This window comes from Ciconia boyciana, chromosome 2 (genome assembly GCF_034638445.1).
Source record: "Ciconia boyciana chromosome 2, ASM3463844v1, whole genome shotgun sequence".
NCBI classification, from domain to species: Eukaryota; Metazoa; Chordata; class Aves; order Ciconiiformes; family Ciconiidae; genus Ciconia; species Ciconia boyciana.
The window spans coordinates 122,546,054-122,571,283 of NC_132935.1; the positions used below are offsets into that span (position 1 = coordinate 122,546,054).

The following is a 25,230-nucleotide window of genomic DNA, read 5'->3' on the forward strand; positions in this document are numbered from 1 at the left end:
CACTAACCAGAAAGTCTGGCTGCAACAGCTGCCTTCACCATCCCAACCAGTGTGTAACTGGGGTACTAGCTCACGGAAACACCAGCAGGTTCCTCGTGCAATGCACAAAAAAAGAAGAAAGCCAGAACTTGGGCTTATTTTGACTAAAATTTACCTGCACAATGTGCATTCAGGCATCAGGAGACACCAAAGCTCTCCTGAGCCCAGCATCTCTCTGTCCCTAACACTGAGCAGACACGACGCCGATGTGTGAGCCACGGCCGGCTGTTTGTACAAGCCCACCACAAGGAACAGCGAGCCATCCTGGAATGAGTCAGTACAAAATTTTTCCTGGGATAAAACTGGGTTTCCTCCATTTTGGTTTCCTCCTTTTCCTCAGTACTTTTTGGTTTTATGTACACTGACATTTCCCAGTTCTGAGTGAAACTGGACAGAAACTCTCTTCCACAGAAGCAGGAAAGCACAGACTGCTCACAACACTCCTGACCAAATTTGCAGACTGACTCCCTTCCCAAAGCATCTAACATGTATTGGTTGCTAGTTCCAATCTACCCAGCAAACCCTCCATCCAGGATTTCCTGGAAATGGCCAAGGATACCCAGCAACCCTCTTTTCTGGGAGGTTCAAAAGCTGGGAAAATGAATGTGTGAAACGAGGATTTTAAAGGAATAATTAAGGTAGCAGGAAACATGAGCCAAAAATGGACCCGATACCTACTATCCTCTAATATCTTCCCTTTCATATTATGAAAAGATCAAGTTCTTAATCCTGCTGAACTCCAATGGCTACGAAAACCTGAACTCAAACAGAGGCTGCTAATGAGAGGCATTTCCTAAAGCTGCTTTAGCAGGTGTTTCCTGCTGAAACGGGGAGGGTCATGAATGTAAATCTCATTTGGAAAGTTTCTAACCCCAGGGATAATATTCAGTGGTGCTGCCACTCTCACTGCCATCTGCACTAGAAAGTGGTTCAGAGTGAACTAGATAGCACTTGATCCCACTGAGTGAGCCCAATTGTTTGCATTCTTGCACAAATGTGTGAATGGCAGCCTTCCGGCGAAGCAAATGCTGGGTCTGCTCCCTTCAAAGGCTTTGCCAGTGATCCTTGCCCTGCTGGCTTCATCCTTAATTGGTCTACACGGTGGGGAGCAATTAAAAATAAATGGCAGCTTGCTGCGCCACTGTAAGGGGAAGTTTTGCGACTCCAGGCATGAGTGCAGCTACCTTAGTCCACTGCGTATGCCATGCACGGGGAACGGCAAGAGGGAAAGGGAAGAGACCTGGCTATTCTGAGTAAGCACCAGGGAAAAAAAATCACATTGTAGGCTGCAATAAATCACCATTAGCCTTACGATTAAAGGTTGGATTGTCTGGGGCAGGAGCACGCTTTCCCTGGTGTTTCTGTGGAGTGTGGGAATGGTATTTCTTATTACGGCTGTAGTCCAGAAACGGGATTTTTCATACCATCTTCACAAGACAGTATGCCCCCCCCCCATGCAGTCTCAACGGAGAGAGCAGAATGGCTCTTAGCCACATGGAAAAAAGAGGTGTCTTCAAATGAAACATCCAATACCAGAAGTTGTAAAACTAGTCTTTAATGAAAGACAACTAATCTCAAAGAAAAGCAGCGTCCCATAACTGTGTCATCATGCTCTCCGAAACTTTAATCATAGGGGGGGAATTTTGAACCAGCGATTAACTCACCATCATCATCTGTATCAAGCAAAGGAGTTTCTCAGATAATTTCCTACTGCTTATTAATGAAAGTCCACTGTAAGGATGAACTGAAAATCCCGATCAGTTATGGAATTAAAACCTGAATTAAAAATACCAACTTTTGCTACACACCAACCCATATGTCCATGACATTCAGAAGCGGATTAAAGCACAAAAAAGGGGGAGCTGAGAGGCAATTGATTTTCCTTCGTTCCCTGAAGACATTTGACATGGAATGTGGTCAGCTTCACCCAGGAACTAACCAGGTAACTCATGTCAGCAACAGCCATTATATAAAAACTGTGCGTACATCATTAGGAAATGGCAGGGTTGCACATCTCTTTTGTGTCTTGCTGCTTTAGTATAAAGCATCCCAATGCTTCCTGTATCAGAAATGTGTGGTACCTTCAGGGGTGTCTCTTCATTTCATGGTGGAATAAAAAGGGACAAAGTCTGCACTGGAAAATCTCCAAGACATCCTTTTCTCTTGTCTCTCTTTGTTGATACTAAATGGAGGTGAACAAAAGGCTTTACTCGGATGATATCCTAAACAATATGTGATGCAGTTTTTAAGAGTTTACCATCTCTGGAAAAAGCTACCACTCTTTTTAAGCAGATTCAGTAAGCATGGGATAGAGCTAGTGTACGGACACACACTTCTTGTTGCACTCATTTTTATGCCCAGTGTTTAGAATGAAAATCTAGGCGTGCCTCTCAAAATTCTTTCTCCCATAGCTAATGTGTGATGTTCCAGTGTCTGCAACACATGTTGGGAGTGGGCCAGAAAGGTATATTGGTTATGTACCAGCCCAGTTCAACCTCTGTGATTACAGAGAGCTCCCCTCTCCCAGGAAATGACCTACAAGAAGCAGTAGAGAAAGATTTTTTGCAGTAGATTTCATCTTCAGAGGGGAAACAGGTTATATAATTCAGATCCCTGCACAGACGTATCTCGTGTCTTGTGCTGCAATGTAGCAAACCATCTGAATTGCATTGGCAGCATAGGATTTACTCAACTGCTGAATCAGGCCATTTATGTGCAAGCACATACATTTGATATATTGTTTGTAGGCACCTCCAAAATTCACCTTCTCCGAAACAACAAGATTTCAACAGCAGTAGGATGCTGGGGGGCCTGCGGAGATGCTTTTCATGTTCTCTCCATAGAGGGCTAGAGAAGATAATGTAATCCACAATTCTTCAACAAAGAAATGTCACTCATCCAAGGCACTTTCCTTTTAGTCCATCAATTTGTGATACAATTTCTAAAACAGAAAAAGTTCGAAATGATGCAAATCTCTCTAAACTAGTTCTGAACAGAGAAACAGTGAGGGGCCAGTTGCTTAGTGATAATCACAAAGGCAGGGAAGAAAATACTGCAAGTCCTGCTATATCTGTGCAGTCAACGTGATGAAAAGGCCATGGCCTTGCAAGGGAAACAACATTGAGCTGCTTTGTTGTGTTGCTTGTGAAGATTTCTTATATGCTCATTCTACTTGATTACACTCAACATTGATCATCAGGTCTTTCGACTCCAGGGTTAAAAATTTCCTACCAAATAATGTTAAGGGTTCTAATATATTGTTACTATGACCTTCGTAATAAGGTCTTTAAAAATCAGGTGATATTTCAAAGCACAGGGTAATCCATAGCATTTTGCATATACTTTGTATTCCTCCCACATACTTACAATACAGCATTTAAGCACTATGAAATATGTTTAGATGAGGCACAAAATATGCCAATGATATGAAGGCTGCCCTAAAAAGTTTGTCTGCTCAGAGATAATTAGACAAATTCTGTGGGAATAATTTAATATTAAAAAATTACTATTGCTAGGGCTGGTTTTATCAGCCATGAGATCACTTTATGGGGTCCCTTCCCCATTTCTCAGGAACTTCGATCCCCTAATAGTTACTCCACGGGCCACACGCAACTGGTCCTCCATAAGGCAGGAGGACGTCAGCAAAATTGTTTCTGACTCCTGCCAGTGTCTTCCTGTTGGAGAAACGCAAGCCAGAGCTTAGTGAAGACTCACATTTTTCAGTGTCAATTCCTGAGTACAGTGCTTGTGATTACAATAGCAAAGATGTGATTTTATAAAACAAATATAAAAATTGCAGTTTTGCTTACCTAACTGCTAAGTGCTTTTCACGTTTGCAAGTCACTCCAAAGCAGTAGAGTATGAGGTGATCCAAAGATTTTTTTTTCTTTTTTTACCAAAAGCCTCAATAATTCTTTAACTAAGAATGGAAGAGGAGCACTCCCCTGGCCCATCTAAGAGGACTAATGAAATGAGGGTGCACATTATTTCTGGCCCCAGAAGTATGCTGTATATTTATACCAATTATGCAAATCTTAAGGCAATACAATACACAGCCGATATTGCAAATGAACTAAAGATTAACGCAAACATAACGAAACGCCACCAGGGGAAATTCAGATTGTGCAGCACCTATGCATATGTGTAAACAGACCACTTCCACATTGCACATTGGCAATTTCCAGTGTCCTCAGGATCCCTTTCCCTCAATAAATGCTGCATCTCAAGTTGCGTATCGCAAAGTGCTGGACAAGAGCTGGTACCAGGACGAGGAGCAGTCCTAGGCACATCCCTCGTTCCCGGCCACCAGCGCAGCACCATCTGCTGGGAACACACACGCTTTGGACAAATCTTTCCAGCACCAGCATTTGTCACCACCTGTCTTCATAAACACAAGACGCCCTGAAAATTTCCACCTCTCTGGTTCTTCACCCTTCTTTTCAGCAAAGATGAAGTGAGTAATCACTGCAAGTTAATCAGATTGTTACTTGAGCAATTGGCAGCTCGGAGGACTTGGAAAAAAGTGTGGTATGGCCTGCAGAAAGTTTGCATTTTAAGGTCCTATCCAAGAATTCATTTTGATACAGTGGTCTCTAATCTCTGTGGGCTAACTTCACAAGCAGGCATTTTCAAGAGGCTGGGACAGGCTAGTGATGCCAAAATGAAGCCGGGAACGTGAGGCAGGGGCCCTTGAACTGAGCAATGTTTTTGTTTTCTTCCGAGGAGACTGGTTTCAGAGATTCAAAAGTGAGACAGAAAAGGCAAGGGTTAAAAGTGCTGCTAGGTGAGAGATCTAAGGTAGTGAGCATAGCACTGACCGTGTTGTTTTGCCAGCGTTAAATCTGTGGAAGAATTAGTCACATTTCCACAATCAAAACTAAGCTTCATTATAAAGTAGGACATCAACAACTTTATTAGCTATGAAAAACACCGTGCATCCTCCCCACATTAACAGCAAGAGCCAGCTGGAAAATTTTGGCAGGCTTTTTTTTTCCTCTCAGAAATTTTTTTCTGCTCAGAAAAACATCCATTGGAGGAGTCTGAACCTTTGATGGAAATCAGAAAGCTTTCACCCTGAAAGGGTACTCCAGGACAGAATCTCTGTAACCTCAAAAGGGCTGGATAGGGGTATGGGCAACACTGAGACAACCATACTACTGCTGCTGCTGCGGGAAATGCCTCATTTTGCCCTTCCTCAGGGATCTCCTCACCCCATCCCGTTGTGTGGCACAGGCAGGGCCAGAAAGACTTTTTGCTTGTAAAAGGAAATACTCTATTCAGTGATACTCCTGAAGGTTTTGTGGATTTGGGGTGGGGCTTTTTTGGCAAAACCTTAATTCTTGGATCTCCTTTAAAAGCAACACAAAACCTCCAAAAGCTAAGGATCCCTTAGTAAGATGCAGGTAAGAGTGAGTTGAACTAAATGATATTATCTTAAGGTATAAACTTTACATCGAGTAAAACATATAGGAAAGACGCCCAGGAACCCCTGACGGAGTTGTAGGCATTATTCAGTATCAGCTAACCAATTGTGCATGCCATAAAGTGGTTCAAGATGACAAAATATATCAGAGATTTAGAGACCAGATGCACTTAGGAGAGCCAATTCATCTAGTTGGTTAAAGAAACTCTTTTCCACTCTTATTGGTAATCCCAGTGGACTGAGTTAGCACAGGCAAATCTGTTTGTGTGTTCAGACTTTCAGCGAGAACTAACTTTTTTTTCACTCAGAATATCATCATAGATTAACAATCAAGAAAGGGCCATCCATTATGTTTTTCAAATAAATGCTTTACAGTTATGAATGTATCAAAATATTACTAGGCTTTCATCATGATCTGTCTACAGCTCTGCAAATTCACTATGCCACTGTGTCATTTGCCCAACGATGGTACTGGCAAGCACAGCAGCCATTCACTCCTGAAAAATCCAGTCTACTACCCACAACCTATATTTCTCCTAAAACATTTCATGATTCTGGAAAACAATTTCTATCATGAGAATTTCATAAAATAGCATGGAAAATTGAGTATATAAATCTATATTAATACCTAACTGTAACAACCTCTGGCACTTGAATTCAACATAGTTTAGTTTCTTCCTCATAAAAATGGTTTCATTTCACAAAAGGTACATTTTAACATAAAGATTACTATAGTTTGAATAATCTGAATGACATTCCTGATTAATTCTTTTTTCCAACTACTTTTAGTAACAAAAAATGAACAGGAGGGAAGGTCACTGTGACCAACAGTGTTCTCCAAATCCAGCTGGAGACTGCTAGCAGTAGCTATTTACAGTTTTAGTAGAAAAATCCACAAGCCCCAAATATTTTTCAAGTGCTAAATCAATTAGTCAATATTTAAAGGCCATATATGATAAAATTCTTCATTCAGTTGCCGCTACAAACGTTATTGCTGTTATCTCACGTGTACATGGCACAGTGGCAACTTGCAGGCTCCACCAGCTGGTGCCTCACACTGCGAGTCAAAGACACCCAGAATAATGGTCTCTGACCCAAAAGCCTGCAGTTTAAATGGCAAGTCTCCCCAAAAGGATGACATAAATGAGGGGTTGTATGAAAGGGGATACTAAAAATGTATAGGTTGTGCATTCTAGTGAATACTATTGCAGTGTATAGAATTCCTTTTCAGAACAGTATCTCTGAATCTCCACCCGACTCATGAGGCATGCTGTATTAATTTGCTTTTATTTTACATAGGCTATGTACTAATTCATATTATATAGCTTGAACCCTTCGTGCATGGTGGACCAGCAAGCAGAGGAAGGAAAAAAAACAGCAGTCTCCTCACACAGCATGCCAGTATTTCTCTCTCCAACGTCTCCTGCTTCTCCTTTTTCTTCTTCTCCCAAAACACAGACGTTTGTACGTGCATGAAGTCTGGCCATGGTGGCAGAGCACAAACTCCAGCTCACAGGGTCAGCACGTGCTGGTTGAGGAGGTTAGCTGTCACTCTGAAAAAGAACAACAGATACAAAACCCAAGGTGAGGGTTCAAGCATACTGGTTCTGGCATGGAGGGATTTGTTGTATGAATACTAGTTGTCATTCACACTGGGGCGTGCCCTTAGCATCTACTCGCACATAAAAGAGGAAGACATAGATAGGGAAAATTGTTGGCCGGCCATTGATTTCAAACAGCTTTCAGGACATCTTTAAATCCTTACATCACTTTCTTGAGAGAAAAACATGGTCAAATGCCAGAACGTGGGCAGTCATTCAAAATGAAGGGTCAGCTAAAATGTCGGCTAAGGCTTCAAAGCCCAAGGCCAGTGCTCTGCAGAAGCGAGAGCAGAGCTTCCTAGCAGCCCCCAGGCTACCACCGGAGGGCTGTGCCTGCCAGAAACAGGTGCTGGAGGGTCCTGCCTCAATTTTATATTTTAGCAACACTTGTGTTGGTTTTTGTCCTGCTAGTAATATCCAGCTGAATCCAACCGAAATTAGTCTCTGCCTAGCATTCACTGCTGAGGACAAAAGGGCATACCAGAGTGCAAGGGTATTTTACTAAGAGATCAGGCAGTGACTTGCATGGGGCCATTTCATTGCTATTTCTCTGGAGTTAAGCAATACCAAAAAACCCCATCGCAGAGCTCTGCAGGACGCCATGCGTAGCCTCTCGGCAGTGCGGTATGTCCAACTGCACCAACAAATGCCAAAGCAAACATAAGGACTCAGCGCAGACCCTGAAGTATTTACAATAACCTCCTTCCCATCTCACTCCACGGAAAACATTTATTTAAGCAAAGAGAAGAGGAGGATGAGGGTATCGGAAAACAGGTCTCTGAAAAAGCAGCATCAAAAATAAGTGCTGTACATAGTGCCTGACTTTTTTAATGAGGCAGCGATTTGTTAATTTATCTTTCTGGTTTAATAAATACAGCCTATAAAGTAAAGGAACATACTGTATTCACAGAAGTCTGTAACTACACCAAAGGAAAGATGTTAGTTAAAAATATCCAAACAGATTCCTGATTAGAACTAATTATTTGTCTTTGGTTACATCTTTTAATTTCCTCAGTGGCCAGGAACAACAAGATAACACCCCCCAGGAAGACCACAATGTAGATTTATGTGACAAACCACTACCTGAAGATGAAATGTAAATGTTAGGGGATGGTGGGGAAAAGACAAGGTACCAAGTGTATCCTGCACCACAGGCAGAGGTTTCAGTTCAGCATTTGCCTAACCCTGATCACCTGAATCCCTGAAGGCACCATTCTTAGCCCACCCCAGGAAGCTGACTGATTTCACTTGTCTCTTTTCAGACTGTTGGGCATACAAAATGAATACACATTACTACCTGGCTCTTTTCAAGGTTCAAAACAGAATAGGAAACTCAAACATAGGCTGCAAAGATAAATAACTATTTGTATATTTACAAGAGCAACTTATATAATTTTAAAGTAAATAAAGATGTCATTTATTTACATTTATTTATAGTTCTATTACAAAACATAGTTTATGTATATATATAAAATATATAAAAATTATTTTGCTGTAAATTCACATGGACCGAGGAAGTGGTTCATTTATTGGAACCGTCCTGAAAAATCATTCAGATGCATCACGTATGGAAACATATTAATCTATATATGGATTAATACTGCTTTGCAGCTAATAGCCTCTGTGCCCCAACTTTAGGAAACCCTCAAGAACAACATTAGGGCCTTCTGGTCATGAAGCTCTGCTAGCAAGCGTAATTCCCATGGAAGCTCTCTCCCCTCCAGCAGGTCTTCTCATAAGCAAGATGTCCCCTGACAGCAAGTCCTGCCTGAAACCCTGCTCAAGAGCTTATAATCAGTAGCTCTGTAAGCAGTAGGACAAGACCTGGTATCTGACATCTCTCTTTTCTGTGGATCCTCTGATGTTTAAGAAAGTGTGAGCCTTTCTTTCCATGGACAATTTCTCGTCTACGTGGATGTCCATCTTCATGAAATATGCAGGAACTTAATAGCTCTGTGTTCTCTATCCCATCACAGTCAAATTTAGACAAAATTGCCCAATGTTTGATACTTACTCAGAGGCCAGGAAGGAATGGCACACAAACAGTGAGTGCAACACCATCATTGCAGCCAAGAAGGAAATAGACTGCCTTGCTGTTCTGACTTGTCTGTTGAACAGTGAAAACAACATTGCTATTAATTGAGAATATCACTTATTGCCAGCCTTATTACAGGTGAGTAAGCTTTTGAAAGAGAGGTTCCTGAGGTGCAAGGAAGGTACTTCTGCATAGATACAGTAACATCAGAGAAGACCTACTCTTCCTGATTTCTGTACCCTATGCTGTGTGAATGTGTAACCTCACTTCTCATCTGATCATCACAATATGGTTAATGCAAAGCACTCTAATTCTCATGTTGAACAACATGCCAAATAAGCAGTGAAACTACAGTTTTAATTATCATCATGAATAAAAGTCTTTAAACCATCCATGTACAGTCTCTGCTCAGAAAGTCTTCATGAAACTAGCGCGAGATGGCTCATTCAACCGTCCTTAGCTGACTGGCCTGGGCACCAGGAATATAATTACTCACTTTAGGATTCTACCAATGTAATAGTAATAGTAATAGTAATAGTAATAGTAATAGTAAAAGTAATAGTATGCAGAAAGCCTACAGTGTGGAGTCATGACTCATAATGGGGTTTCAGAACTGTTGTGTTTATCATTAAAGGAGTTTTTCTTTATTTACAGTCAAAGCAATTGCTCTAGAAAGCAGCAAGGCTGAAGGGCAGTCCAGCAAATAATTCATCCTTTAACAGTGAAACATCTAATTTCTTCAGTAATTACATATTCGTCTACACCTGACAGGTACAGAGACATTCTGATCAGCTCTCTGCAGTCAGAGTTGCTGTTTATGGGACACTGACTCCAGAAATAACACTTCCCATAATTACTTACGTGGTCAGTCTGACCCACCGGATGACAGCCAAGCAGAATAGTGGACGCTCTTGCAGTTAACACAGTACAGAACCTGGGCCATCACAAACACATCAACAATCCTCTTGATGATTAGAAAAAGATTTATCTACGTGAAGAGACGAAAAAGAAATTAGCCGTCCCCAAATGCTCGTTAAGCAGCAGCGCATACAGGCAAGGAGTATTTAGATTTTTAAATGAACCTACCTTCTCATATGCAGAATACAAATAGCTGAGATACCACTTAGAGGTTATGATCCAGCCACTCAGCTCATCAAAGTATGAAGATATGCAAGTGATGTCAATATTAACTGAAGAATTTATGCTGGATGCAACTCCCTGCTGAATGGGTGCCTTGCTTTGACTTAGCATCAAAGAATTTTACCTCAAACCTCACTACAGCATCTAGTATGTGCCTGGTTTATCTGAAGATAATTTTCTGTTGTTTTCAAATAGCATAATTACTTACATATGAGGAAGTAAACAGATGAATGCAAAAGTAGGTAAATTTCTGGTCTCCTCTCCCCTTTCCTACACAACAATTTGTTGCACACATGAACCAATAACATCAACTTTCTTGTAACTCTTCCCATAGATTACCCTGGATATGCCAGTGGGAAAATGTTCAGTGGTAAAGTCAGCGTATGTTTTAAAATGGTTGTATGCTGCTTTGGTTAGCGGAAGCTTTATAGTCAGTCCATTGCTCAATGCAGTCAGCATGGCTGAAACAATTATGTTTCATCAACTGTAAAAGGTACTTTCATTGCTAGAGAGTAATACTGTCTCAAAAAAAAAAAAAAAAGGTAAGCAGCACCCATTTCCTAGATCTGCAGCTCTACAAAACTCACATTCAAGTCCTGAAAACATACAGTAACTGCAAATACACTCCTCAGGTTCAAAACTATATATACAAACTATATAATATATTGGGGGATGTGGAGTGATCTGATGCTTATGGAGGAATCACCCAAGGAAGAAAAGACACAGCAAGTTATTCTGAGGCTCCACACTTTCTATGTCAGCCACCTTGACACTATTAAGCAGACAGAGATGTAAGGCTTTAATGGATGACCACAGCACAAATTGAACCTAGAAGCCAGTCACTGTTCAATGCCCAACAGCAAGATTAATCTGGATTCTAGTTTGCGATTGATCACTGTCACCTTTCAAAGTTCAAGGCTCTCTTTTCCTAGGAGCACTGCTGAAGATGATCCTCCACTGTTTCTTCAGTCAGTCTGAACCAGAGAAGTTTCCCATTACTGTGTTTTGTCTTCACCTCTCCTTTCTTTTTTTAAAGGCGGTTTTCTGAAGCAATTTGCCTTTTTTTTTGTCTGATTTCTGTCTAGCACTGTTTTTTCTGTTTATCGACTGTTTTATCACATTCTGTCTATACCTTACCCCACCCTTACTGTTTGTTATCCTATGCCTTTTCTAGTTCTGATTTACTCAACTCCCATTTCCTCTTTTCCTTTCTTTTTAATTTTCTCATTTAGAAATCACATTTCATAATCCTTTTTGGCAGTGAGATGGAGGCGTCATGTACTCAATGGTGTGCAGATGCTTTCCTCCTAAGTCAAACATCTTTTTCATCCAGCCACTAAAAGAAGTTGATTCTAAAGGCAGATTTAGTGGTAGGTACATGGTTATGTACTATCTAGTTAAAGCAAAGATATGCTTTATTTAGAGAATTTTAAAATAAATTGAGACTGAATGTGTAGTCTCCTATTTGAGTAGTTAATCCTCTACTGCATCTGTATTTTTTGAATCTCAAATTCCAGCTAGCTAGTTAGTTTACTTCCTAAACTCCTAGCAGTGGAAGTTTTAAAAAAAGCAATAAATGAAAGGGAATAAAGCAGAATACAAACCTAACACAGGAGTTCCCTCATGGAACCTTAAAACTGATTAGTGCCACTTTCTGTAAGGTTCAGATCAGATGTAATCATCTGGAAAGTCGGTCTTCCAGAATAAATGTCAAGCAACATGATTACCAAAAAAAAGGAAAATGGTATAGATGACTTTCAAGCTTTGCAAAGCTCAGTGTGAGAGGTCCTTATCCCTCCTATGACTATCCTTTGACAAAAACTGAAGGAGCACAAAATGTGCCAGAGGGAAGCACTGATTCCACACAGTTAATAATTTTGATTTTCATAATGTCACAATTCAGTAGTAAATCAGGAATCAGAAGATCTATCAAGAAATGCCAGATGGTTCATTATGAAATACACCAGCTATCCTTTTTCCTCCAACTTCTCATTTTAAATTGGTGGAAAATGAAGTTACTTTAATCTACCCTGTACAGCTCTATAATAGAAACAGACACCAAAATAAAGGTTGAAATATGCAGCTACTCACTGGATTCACCTAGTCTACCACCATGATGCCATGTAGTGTAATCACTCAGCTACTTCACGAAACAGATCACGTATTTCCACTGAGGTACCTCTGCTCTCAACACCATACTGGTTCTTGTCTAACAGAGTTTGTAGTGTTAGTGTAGACAAGCAGACAAACAGCTGTTAGTATAAACTGGATCAACATCTATACAGTTGAGCTACCAAGGACATGAGTCGAATGCATACATTGTATCTCAAGCCTAACAAGGGCAGTTAGCACGATTCTCATTAGAAGTCATGTCAAAGGTGGCTCCTGTATTAAGTGCCTGGGTATGGAAAGCAAAGGCAGTTTTAGAGGGATATATATGAATGGCTTGAGAAAAAACTCCTTAGTTCAACAGATTAGCAATACACCTATTTCCAAAACACCCATGTATTGGAACAGAAAGCAGGGGGTAGAGAAGTTACTTTAAAAATCATATCTACGTTTACTACCTTTGGGTACTACCTTTGCAAAACCAATAGCTCAGAACTGTTAATAAATAAATCCTTGGGATTACAAAAGGATACTTTCTTAGACATACTGGACTAAAACTCTTCCCTGTTCCATTTTAGTTGCATTACTTAAGGGATTAATTTGGTGTGTTTTAGGAATCTAACAGACTATGCGTATTCTTCAGAGCTCAGTCTCAGTTATTACAGCACAGCCAAACTCTTTCCACTAAGGTTTGCTAGAGATAACAAATCTATCCCTCAGCCAAGCATGAAGATGTAAGCAGTGCAAAAAGAAGTGGTCCAGGGGGGCATTTTTCACATTGCCTCACAAAAAAACCAATTCATTTTCATGCTAATTCTTTTCAGTTCCCTAGCTAAAAAAGACTTAATTCCTGTTGCTAGGTGAGTGTATTAGCAAAGTCTGAAATACAGCCCAGTAAAAAATTTATATGATTTGCTCACCTGTGTAGCTGGTTTATGTGTTTATAAATTTCAATCCTTCAAAAACTTTTGGAAGGTTACTCAAATGTATCATTGTTAGATCTGCAGCCACAATTTCTCCACACTAGTAATGTAAACTACATTAGTTGGGGGACTAAGTGCACACACTTACTCCTCTGAGAGAGGAAAGAAATAATAATTTCATGGACTTTACATAAATGTAGTCACACAAGTTCCTTTTTCCCTCTTGGAAATTGCCAGGCATCTCTGAGTGTACTGGTTATTCTGGAAAAAAATTGTTTTAGGCACCAGGATTCCCTCTTTACTTTCAGACACTCGGTACTTCATATTTCTATTACTGTGTTTAAGTGTCTAGGATGAACAAGAAACCAGTGAAACAAAGCAATAGATCAGCAAAAGTTGAATTAGTTCTAAAATTTAGATATGGCATTGAGATACAGGACTTACAAAACTCAAGAGAAACAAGCATTTACCTTTATTTCCAAACAAGATATAATTTTAAAATAAAGTTCAAACATTTCCTTGTAGTATTACTAATTCAAATGCTGTTGGAATGTGAAAATAACTCATTTTTCCCCCTTAAGCTGTTTATATGATTTTTTAAAGTTATTTCCACTTTAATAACCTACAGTTTTAATAAACACTTGACACAGAATTTCTTTAAATAATATGTCTATGTATTAAAATTCTCTCTTCCTCCAAGTATTTTTAAAAGATGGTTAAATTGATCCACTTTGCAAGACAATGTTTATACTACCTCTTTTTAGCAGTATTGTAAACTGAATGCAATCTGTTTTTCAACATAATCCACAGCTGCTTCAAAATGTCCTTTGTGAGGCTCTAGCCCTTTTTTCAAAGGACTTTCATGAAAAATGTCTTTAATTAGTATTAATTTAAAGCACATTTTTTATTCATTTCATAAAAATCTGGTCTGAGTAGAGTTCTCATCATTGTAAATAACTAAATACTCAAATCTTTAAAATGATACTGGAGAGCAGTAAGATAATTCATACGCTGTTCTTCCAGATTTCTTTTACTACTGCCTTTCGGCATATCTTTTTTCTTTCTTGTCTTGCTATCAAAGACTATGTTACACACTGCAGAAGGATATATTTGAACTGCAGGAGGTTAAATTTTGCCAGAGCTGAATGTTTTATGTAATACTAGCCTTGCAGAACACTGACGATGATAAATGCTGTGCAGTTAACTCCCTTTTATTGGGTCCCTTCTGTCCTAAGGACCTGAAGCACAATACTGAGCCAGGGGAGAAACTGCTTAAGAAATCTGTATTTTCTGCTTTGATTAGCTTTAGTTAGCCAGTCGCTGACTTTTTTTGTCGTACTTAAGCACATACGTGCAACCTAAGAAGATGATAAGCAAAAGAAAGTTAACAGCTTCCCAGCCTGCCTGTTCTTTCCTCATCTATGGAAAGCTTTTGCCGAAAACCCAGTGTTCTCTGTCTTTATTTGGACAGCAATGTATTATCTTTACCTATAGATGAAGAAACAGAGATAAAGTGAGTAACATGAGCTGAAGTCACATAGTTAGCCAACGTCAGTTGGTAAAATATGCCTTTACTCTTCAACTACTCTTTTACATCCACAGTACTGCACTTCTAGAAAGTAGTGACACAAAAAGCTTTATTTCTGGGCACGGGTCTCAAACTAGGACGCGTGAAATATGAACACCACCAAGCACTAAGTCAGGGTGAAATTAATTTGAATAAGGCATTTCATCTCTCAGAGACCACCTGTGAACAGAAAGGGACTGCTTGTAGGACACAGTCATTTATCAACCACGTGCAATTTTGCTGATCACGTTGTTGGCATTAAAGTATCACCTTATTAAGTTTAATCATTTATGATTTTCATAGCACTTGCCATTTAGATTCAATCTTTGTACAACATCATTGTTTTTGTAAGCTAACTTCTACATGTTCGCGTTATCACGCAGTGAATGGGCCTGAAGCTTTGGTGTCCTCTGTTTGTGTTGAAACTATCACTACATTTGAAGCCCCAACACCAACTTTGGCTGTTTTCTGACTATATATTTTTTCCCTAACTCCAGTTCTGAGAAACTGTATTATTTGAAATACAAAGTTTATGTAAGCTACAGATATGGAAAAAAGCGTATCACCCCGCAATTTTGGAGAGCTTCTGAAGTGCTGTGGAGAAAGGAGGTAACGCTACTTCACTGACGCGGATGAAACACCTGAAGAAACTGGCGAGCCAGGCAGTTTGGGGTTTCTTCTACCTGAGTCTCAGCTCTGGGCGAGTTGAATGTTTGCTGCCATTTGGTGCTTTACAGGGTATGGTAGTTCCAAGGTAGTTCCGACCTTGGGCCACCTCTGAACCCACGGCCGCGGCTGTAGCCGGGCCTGGTGGCCTCTCACCCCGTGGCCGCTGCGGCACGGAGCTTCGGGTAAGAAGGGAGCAGCACGAAGGCTCCCCTGCCGAAACCAAGAAACCACCGCCCGGCCGAGCCGTGCCGCCCAGAAGAGCAGCGTTTGCCACCCCCGTGCTCGGCCCCGCCTCAGAAGAGGGGTTTCCGCCATGAAGGCGGTACCGTTGCCCCAGCAAGAGGACGAGCACACCGTGGCAGCGGCGCCGGCAGCGACTCCTCTTCTCCTGCCCGTGAGTGCCGGCGCGCCCGGCCGCGCAGGGTTCGCCCCGCCTCGGAGCCGCCCTCACGCCCCGGCCCTCGGCCGCCTCCCGCTCTGCGCCTGCGCCGGTTGCGCCGCCATTACCGCCGCGCGGTGGGCGCCCGCCTTTCTCTCCGAGCGGCGCGTTGCGGGCAGGCGGCGCTGACAGGGCTTTGAAGCGTCGAGGGACGGATCGGTGGACGACAAACGGGGCGAGGGGAGAGGGAGGGTGGTGCGGGGGTGGCTTGGGCGGCTGCTGGGGCCGCGGGGGTGGCGCGGGCGGCGGTGGGCTGCGTGGCATGGGCGACCGTGGAGCGGTCCTTGAGGCGGCGGAGGTGCGGGGCTGCTTCCTCCTCTCCCTTCCGCGGTGAGAGGCTGCTCCGGGCTGGGGGAGCAGTGGTGGGGGCTCACGGGTGGCCGTGGGCTTTCCCCAGGCGGCCTGGGCTTGCTTTCTGTCAGGCTGGGGACCCTCGGAGGCGGTAGCCTGAGGGGGGTTGTGCTCCCCTCCTGGTCGTGCCTGTGCCCGGGCCCCTTAGGTGCCAGGCTAGCTGGGGTGCTATTAAAGGCGCACTGGTGAGTGGATTTTCTGGATTTTGTTGCTCTCTCTATGCTCCTATGATGCCGCAGTTAAGGTCAGGGAAAGTGGTAACTGCCAGCGAGGTGAAGTTGGCTGACAGGATGGTGACCAGCCGAAGCTCTCTAGGTGCGGGGGTAGGACATGAGCCAGAGAAAAAGTTGGTAGTTAAGCAGCATCCTCACCTGGCACCAAAGAGAAAACCTGAGCAGCCCTTATCTTCCTGTGTGCAACCTGCCATCATCTCCAGTGTTTCCTGTGAGCAATTTGCTCTTGTGCCCATGCAGAAGGAGCAAGGTGAGAGTAGCCAGAGACTCCCAGGTAAAAAAACAAAGGGCATACAGTGCAGGAGGGCTGCCAGAAGCAACAAGGGTGTAGTTCTGCCAATTTCAGATGCTGCTGTATGTGAAGATTGGCAGGCAGCAACCACGGCTGCAGTAACGTCCTGGGAAGAGACTGTAAGGAGAGGGACAGGACAAGGTCAACAGCTATTTTTCTCAGGAGCTACTTTGCAGAATAAATTCTCATCAGGGACTGAAAGGAAAGAACATAGCTCAGAAGGACTGAATCTCTCAAGTTTCCAGGAGAGTTCAGGGAGCTCAGGAAAAAAAGGCAAATATTCCTTTAAGGAAATAAAATTACAAATCCCATCCTCGGAAGAGGAAATTGAGAGCACAGAGAGACATGGCTTTTCCTGTTTGCCAGAACCAGAGGTACTGCAAACCAGAAAGGGCACATGTAGTACTGAAATGAAAAGCACTGACTCCATAACGATACTGAAGATGCAAATCCCAGATCTTAAGAAGAATTTGGGGACTCGGGAATCCTTGTCTGAACCAAAACCTCAGGAAGAGGTAGATACGCCGGAGAAGTTGGATGAGTGTTCTTTAATTGGATCAAGAAAGCCAGGGACACAGGAGAAAGGAAAGAGATGCTTGAGCAAGAAAGGCGGACCATCTTTGATGAAACCAAAACTGCAAGGTCGCAGACAGAGTGGTAGATCTGCCTTGCTAGGACTGCATCCACAGTGTCCAGAGTCCAAGAAGGGAGCTGTGAGTCTGAGGAAGAGAGGAAGAAATGCACTGGTGTCACAGCGGCTACAGCGTCAAAGTGGCCAAGAACAACCAACAACCAGAGGAAAGATGCGCAAGTGTTGCATGAAAGAAGAGCAGCAGAGCTCAAACCCTCAGAAAGGACCAGACAGCCTGGGGGAAAGTGGTAAGCACTTGTACCCCATTGTAGAAGTTCAGGTGCAGAATTTGGGCTCCCAGGACAAGGGACTGGTGCTGCAGTAAGACCCCATTAAAAAGTGAAAAAACAGGAGATAATTTTTCTTTTGCAGATATGTCTGTGTGGGACAAAGTCATGGGGGCAAGAAAGAGTGGCCTGTACCTTATCTCAAAGTGACTCTTAGTGTGTGGCTGCTAACTTAGCTCAAGAAGTGTAGAGATAAGAGCTAGGGTCTGCTTTACATTACTGTGAATAGCAGTCTTAGAAGAAAACTGATTTTTAGGAAGAGAAAAGGCTTTCCCTGAAGGAGAAAAGCAGGTCTTAGGCACAAAGGAGAGGAGACCAGATACCCTTTTGGGGGGGAGGGGGGATGAAGGGGTATTGGCAGCAACAGGACCCAATTAAGAGATCCCGCTCCCCAAAAGCGGTCAGTTCATTTATGCTTAGAAGGTCAGGCACAAGCAGGAAAGAAGGCAGTTGTTTCAGCAAAGCCAAAATAAAAGATAGTTAATTCTTCATTCATCTGTATATTTTTTGATTATTTTTTAATATGTATCATGCTGTCTTGTTTTAGTCCTTGCCTTTATAGGATGCTGGGTTTTGTTTTCAGAACTTTTTGCCTTTTAGTTGCTATTCTCTGCAAAATCCTAAAAGATGTAGAAACAAAAAATGTATTTTGGTGTTTTAAGAGAGCATTGTATCAAACTGGAACAATTTTGAAAGAGGATTTTTAAAAGTCTCATTTTTTTCAGGACAATTGTCTAAAAGATATTCTTTTTACTTTCAAAGAGGGTACATTCAAATGTGCATTCAAATGACAAATATTTGCTGTAGGTTATTATTAATAAATATTTTATCTAGAAACCATATTCTGAAAAACTGAGGTATTAAAATTGTACCTTACTTTGAAAACGAAGATCTAAAAAGCCCCAACATTCTACTAGTACATTCTTCAGAATGAACTCTAGAGTTCATTCTTCAGACAAAATTTTCAGATGTACAGTTTTTTACATAATCTGTGTTTGCTTTTAAATAAAAAGTAGTACTTTATAAAAATGCAAGTCCTGCAGTTTTCCTGGATCTTCTTGAACAGTCTGATGCATTTGGTTGGACTATATATCTGAAATAAATTACTATATTCTTATGAACAAGCTTTCCTATTACAGTGAACCTACTGTGTAAACAAAAGATTTTAAGGCTGTGTGCAGACAGCATCTGCATTTTCTTGCCAGACTTGCTCTAATTTGGTTTCCACCTATGTTTTAAATATACAACTTCTAATGTCCTTATCACACCTTAAGGTTCTGTTCATCTTCACATTTGTTTCTGAAGACAAAACATCATTTGTTACTCGAAGTCTGTTAATGCTCATTTAAAAAAAAAAAAAAAGGAAAAACTTTACAGAAATGTTTTAGCCTTATACAGTGTCATGTTCTTTAGTAGCCTTGAATGTTTTTGTTCTCTTCATAAAATATTGCAATAGGGTATTCTTTAATGACATTTCTTTGTTTTTTAATCAGCAAATGAAAAATGGAAAGCAATTGAGCAAGACTCTGGTACACAGGCTGTGAAGAAGCTTAAGACAAATCAAAACAGATCAGAAGATTCCAAGGAAAAGGAACCTCGCTACTCTAAATCTCCTCCGGTTGCTACTTCAGGTGGGACTCAAAGCAAGAGCTTTCTGTGCCATCCTGTAACAAAAAAGTCTGGTGTGCAGTATAAAAAAAAGAAACCCAGAATTGATCAAATCAAGTGCTTGCAAAATTTTAGTGTGACTACAGCTGAAAAAGTGAGAAATGTATCTGCAAAATGTGACACTGAACATGGCAGAAATGCCCTAAACTATTGTAATGGCTTGCTCTGTGCAACAGAAAAGAATCCATTTGTGAGATTAGAGGCCTGTAGTTACATCAATACATTTGTGAAGTCTTCAGCTAGTGGAACTACCAGCAGTTATAAATTAAGTGGATTCTTCCATGTAGCCCAGGATAAAAGAAAGCGTGTTTTTCCTGATGGTACTGTAGAACAGAGTGATAGGAATTGCAGCACTAGTAGAATGCAAAATGAGAGATCATGCATAAAAGGTGGTTTATTGTTTAATAAAGAAAAAACTCAAAACAGAGAAGGTTTTTCATCCTGTCAGAGTGAAAACAATAACTGTTTAAGGGGAAAAAAGTGGAATATTGGTAGAAAGCCTAGGAAAAAGGTGAAAATCACTGAGAAATCATCAGTGCAGAATATTTTCACAGATATGGCTAATGAATGCAGTGAGTGTGAGCTACAAACAGAAGCGGCAGTTGCCATGTCAAGCTCCTTTGCAGTCTTGGGACTAAATCAGAAAGAAGTTACTTTGTCAGCTTCATGTGATCACACATCAAGTCTTCATATAGGAAAAAATACTCATGAAGCACAAAATATATCAGTCTGGAGAAAGAATAGTACCAAATTACTTGCAGTTGAAGATGGCATTAAGAAAACCTCTGAGCTCTCTGTAATAGCAAAAGGAGAAAATTTGAACAGTGTGGCACATCATTCTGCTGCCTCAGGTAGCTTGAGAGTGCTAGCTCAGGTCCATGATGTTTCTAATTGTCACAAAAGCAAGACAGATAAAAAATTGAACAAAGTTAATAAGAAATTGCAGCAGTTCACCTGTCAAAGAACAGTACCTATGACTGGTAAAAATGTTTGGCCTTTTGAATCTTGTGCCAGGACTTGTGAATGGGTTCATAAAAATCAAGGGTCCATCTCAGAAGGAAAAAGACTTTTAAGGGCCGCCTTTGAGGAATCCTGTGATAAAAGCAGTGTTAAAGCTGTAGGAAACAGTGCTGTGACTGGGAATTTGAGACGGTTGGATTTGCATGCATCATTGGCAGAAATTAACAAAGAATCTACACGTAAAATAATGGATCCAAATGCTGAATGTCTGACTTCACTTGAAACACCAGAATCCTCTTCGATGGATATTTATGAGACTTTGAGCGATGAAAATGTGGAATCGCCAGTTAATATGAATAGAAGTGCCGTGGCTTTTAACCATGATGATGTGCAAGAAGTTAAAGCAACTTTGAATTTTACAACAAAACAAAAAGATAAAAATGATGGAGCTGTAACAAAAAGAAACCTGTCTGTGACAGTCCATAGTGGTACATCTACAGGTGACACAAACAGAATAAACTTCAGCCATAAAGCATCAGTGGTGAACCAGACATTTTCTGATTTAAAACTAGTGAAAGTATTAAACACTGGAACCCTGACAAAATTCAAAATTCCTCTATGCAGAAACAAACCTGAATCCAGGAAACTGGAATCCGTCCGTACATTTGAAAGAAAAACCTGTAGTCCACTAGAGCCTCCTGACAGCACTAGTGTTTCAAGAAGGCAGAAAACAGGTGAAGAGACTTTTTTGGTAAATTCCAGGCAGCGGCCTCTTCCTGTTGCGAGTGGTGCTACGTCTACAGGTTCCGTGAAGAAAAAAGTGGGTGAGATCAACAGTAGGGACTTTCATCATGATGGCTCTGCAAATGTTTCAAATGAGATGTCCGCGATCCCTGAACATTTTTCTTTATATCCACATCCTTTTCTTGACAGACAACTAGAGTCATCTGTGCCTGATTTCCGTGGAACTGAATGTGTACTAAAGTCTGATTTTCCTGTTCATTCTTGGAATGCAGTTGACCACCCTGTTGCGTTAGAAATAAATAATGAGAGCAAATCAAGAAGGAATCTTTCACAACACAGAAGCCAAAATTTTCCAGATATTCTTGAAGCTTATGAAGAAGATGTTCTTGTCATTGATGTGATTCAGGATGACCCTGACCTTTTTGGAACCAATAATGAAGAGGAGCTTGCACTTGCAGACTGTGAAAATTGTCCTGTGAAGGCGTCCTATACTGGCATCTGCATTAAAGACAAAAAGCAGGATCTTAAGCCTGAGTATCCTGTTAAATCAGAAAATAGAGATTCAGTAGATGATAATTTTAGGTATGCATATAATTATTTTTATTGCAATAATCCTGAGTACTTTGTTCTTATCTCGGGATACTTGGGTTGTAGCAGTCAGGCCTCTTTACAGAATTTCAGAAATTTCTGGGTTGATTTTAAGTGTCAAAATTTTATTGAGGTATGACAGTATTCTGAATGCAAATAAATTAATTTGTTCTTCATAAGAACTAGGATAAACTCTGAATCAAAGGAAAACATAGTCCTAAAGAATTGGTTTAGACCAAGTGAAGTGAAATATGAAAGTATAAACAAAGCTAATTAAGAGTAATTTTCTTAATAACTTAATATTTTTAAATATCTGACCATTTGAGATAGCAGATATTCCTTTGAGGGTAGTTTTTTAGTTGTAAAGTGGTATAATACTTAGAAATATTTTTTACTTTCTAGGTGTAGCTTATTCTTTTGCTGGATCTGTATGAGTAAATGGTTGTCTCTACAGTAGTATTCTGTTCTGCCATTCTCTTTCCCTGCCTTTCTCCCATCCCCAGACATGTGAATGTTTTCAAATCTGTAATTTGGCTAACATGTTATAGATGTTTATGATCCAGGATCTTCAGTCAGCAAGTTCCTGGTGTAAATTATTAGGCATTAATGTTTTTCTGGGTTTTTAGATTATAATAAAAGTCACGGAAGGGGGAGGAGAAGTTTAAAGTGGAAACAAACTTTTGTAAAAGAGGTAGTAGTCCTTCATGGGATAGATTAACTCGTCAGTTGTCTAGTCTGTTTTCTCTCTAAGCTTTGATACTTGTGTTTGATAAATGAGTTTTGAGATTAAATTTTTCATCTTACGAAGAAAAACATAAAGCTTAGATAGAAATAGTACAAGATTTTCCTCTGAAGATTAGGTTTTTTATTGAGAGGGGTGTTTTAATTTTCTTCCTCTGCTCTTTCTGGGTGGCTTTGTGTTATCCTTATTTAAAATAATGTTTTTATTATAACTGCATCTTATAACTGCATTCATTTTTTTTACTCTTTGCTCTCCTTATCCTTTCCCCTTCATTAAACCATGTGCAAAAGAGGAAAGGAATCTTCTTTGAGGTGCTGAACAGGTTTTTAGACACGGGAATATAAAACTTTCAGATGTTAATAGAATAAAACTTCTGCCAAAACAAGCCTCTGAAGAACAGAGCAAGTTTTTAGTAGGAGCATCCAACTTCTTAACAAGCAGCTAAGCTGTATCATAGTAAATTTATTAGAATGAGTATTCATTTGGTGTACAGTGTATATTATATCTTATATACACTGTATAATAGAATGAGTATTTGCTGCATATTACCCCAGGGTAATAATGGCTGTTCAGAGTTTGTTTCCAACTGAGTGTCCAGACAGCTGTTGCACAAGAATGGAAGACCAGAGCTTCTGAGCCCTTTACGTTTGTGTATTGGTTATGGTAGTAAAGTTTGCTATTTATATAAATGCTAACTGAAAATTCTATTGGATCTTGTAAGTACTTTGTAGGGAGGACAAATACTGCCTTTAATCAGTAATGACATTGAGTTAGAGTAATGTTATCACAGCCATTAGATAGATGAAAACTGAACCTGTTTGAAGTCGTATTTCAACTTTCTTCCCAGTATCTGCTGAATTTGCTTGCCATCAGCCAAGGAGAATAAAAATGCATGGTTCTTATTTCTTAGAATTTCCCCTTAATTTACTAAAGAAGCAGGCAAAATTGTCTATTTTTGCTTTTTACCTTCCATAATTTGATGCAAAGATCATTAAGACAGTGACTAATCGTAGTTGGTAACAGCCAGGAACATATTAATGAACTGAATATCAGAATATTAAAATAAGGCAATAGAACTTACCACAGTTTGAGTAGGTAGCTTATGATATCAGCAGATAATACCAGATAATGGCTAGTTCATACTGTTGTTTTTTATTTTGTTAGTATTTACCAGATACAACAGGGACTTCAACTTTGTTTGGCCAACCAAAAAAAGTGATTATGCTGGTAGAGTTACGCTCACATCATACTACATATTTTAAAATAAAATATTGTTTCTATTAATGTCTTCTTTTTTTTTTCTTTAGAGATATTCTAGAATATTGTCTATGTTTTCTTGTTTGGCTTCTTATTTTATGCATATTCAGTTTTGCTTCGTTGCAGTATTAGTTTGTAACGCCACTTCAATCTGTCCATGTAGAACAGCGAGTCAGAACTGCACTATTGTAAACCATCTCTAACTTGTATAAATATTAGTTTATATGCATGTTTTGTTTAACATTTGGTTAATGTTAGCCATTACACTCTAGATTAATGTAATCTAGGTGATTTTAGGTAGAAGAGCAATGCAAGCACTTAATGGCTGCACATGGTGGTTGTTGCTGAATGTTTTCTTTAACTGTATCAATACATAGCTTTTGTTATGATTTCCCTTCAGATTAATAAGAGCAGGCAGATGATGATAGGAAGAATCTGGATCTTTGCTAAAACTTTTTTAGTGTGTGTATGCATGGACTTCAGTACCTTACTTCTTGTGTAGTCTGGCATTGGTACAGAGCAGTAAGAACTATTTCTGCTAGCAGCAAGTTATTCTGAAAGTATAGCTGGATTGTTAAAAAGCTTTTTAAAATGTGTTGAGTGTTACTTAGGAGTTTAATAGCATTTAAATTGTAAAGGAAATGATTGGTGCCTTAATTTGTGCTGTTCTTCCAACTACAAAAATCTGAGATCTAGCAGCTTGTCAAAATGACAGTTGCTGTAATGAAATCCTTTTTATTCAAGTTTCATTGTGAAACCAAACCATTGAAACTATGTGAAGGATGTACCAGGTTGATTCAGTAACTGACAAGTGTTCAGTGGCAACTATTAGCCACTGTGGATGCATAACTGGTAGTGTGGATCCATTTTGTTTGAGCTTTGAATTTAAACACCAAGGTGTATTTAGCAAATGACATTTTTCCTCTTTGACTGTTTGTGACCTAAAAAGATGGATTTTTAGTTACAAAAATTCAAGGATAATCATCTTTGGCTTCCAAATTTCAGATAATGAGAGCGCGTGCCCTTCAAAAGCAGAACATACTGGTCACAATAGTGATTGAGGTCCAGAATTCAAATAAGGCTGGGGCTGGTGTGCTTTGGCTTTTGTTGTTTGTTTGTTTGTTTATTTGTTTGGTTTTTTAAGCAAACTAACAAAGCACCCAGCAACCAAAGAGGCACCTAACATTGCTACACATCTCTGACTTCAAGTTTCCTAACTACTATAATCATGCTTGTGTGCATGCGCAGAACTGATGTCTCTGAACAAGTAGGTTTAAGTAGGACAAGCAGGTCCTGTCTCTTAACCCAGAACGATTCAAAAAAGGCTCTGTGTGTATGTCCTGAATGGTTTGATTCAGTGAGCATGCTCTGACCTTTAGTATAAGTAGGACTAGTTATTCCTCTGGTGGTTGCATTTTAAGAAGAGAAGAGTGAGTGCTGGTCACTTCCAGGCATTAGTTGCCAGTCATCAGGAAAGGATTCTGAACCTGCAGCCTGAACGGGGCAGTGAAACTCAGTTTTCACATATACTTC

At 40.3% G+C, this 25,230-nt stretch overlaps 1 protein-coding gene across 1 annotated transcript in view; it reads left to right on the forward strand.

The window, feature by feature from the left end:
• Positions 1-15,818: 15,818 nt before the first annotated feature.
• TOPAZ1 (testis and ovary specific TOPAZ 1) overlaps positions 15,819-25,230 on the forward strand; it is a 41,722-nt gene continuing 32,310 nt past the window's right edge. Inside the window, exons 1-3 of the mRNA XM_072851435.1 lie at positions 15,819-15,898; positions 16,516-17,699; positions 19,232-21,692. Coding sequence (XP_072707536.1) covers positions 15,819-15,898; positions 16,516-17,699; positions 19,232-21,692 — 3,725 coding nt within the window. The remainder of the gene's footprint in view (positions 15,899-16,515; positions 17,700-19,231; positions 21,693-25,230) is intronic.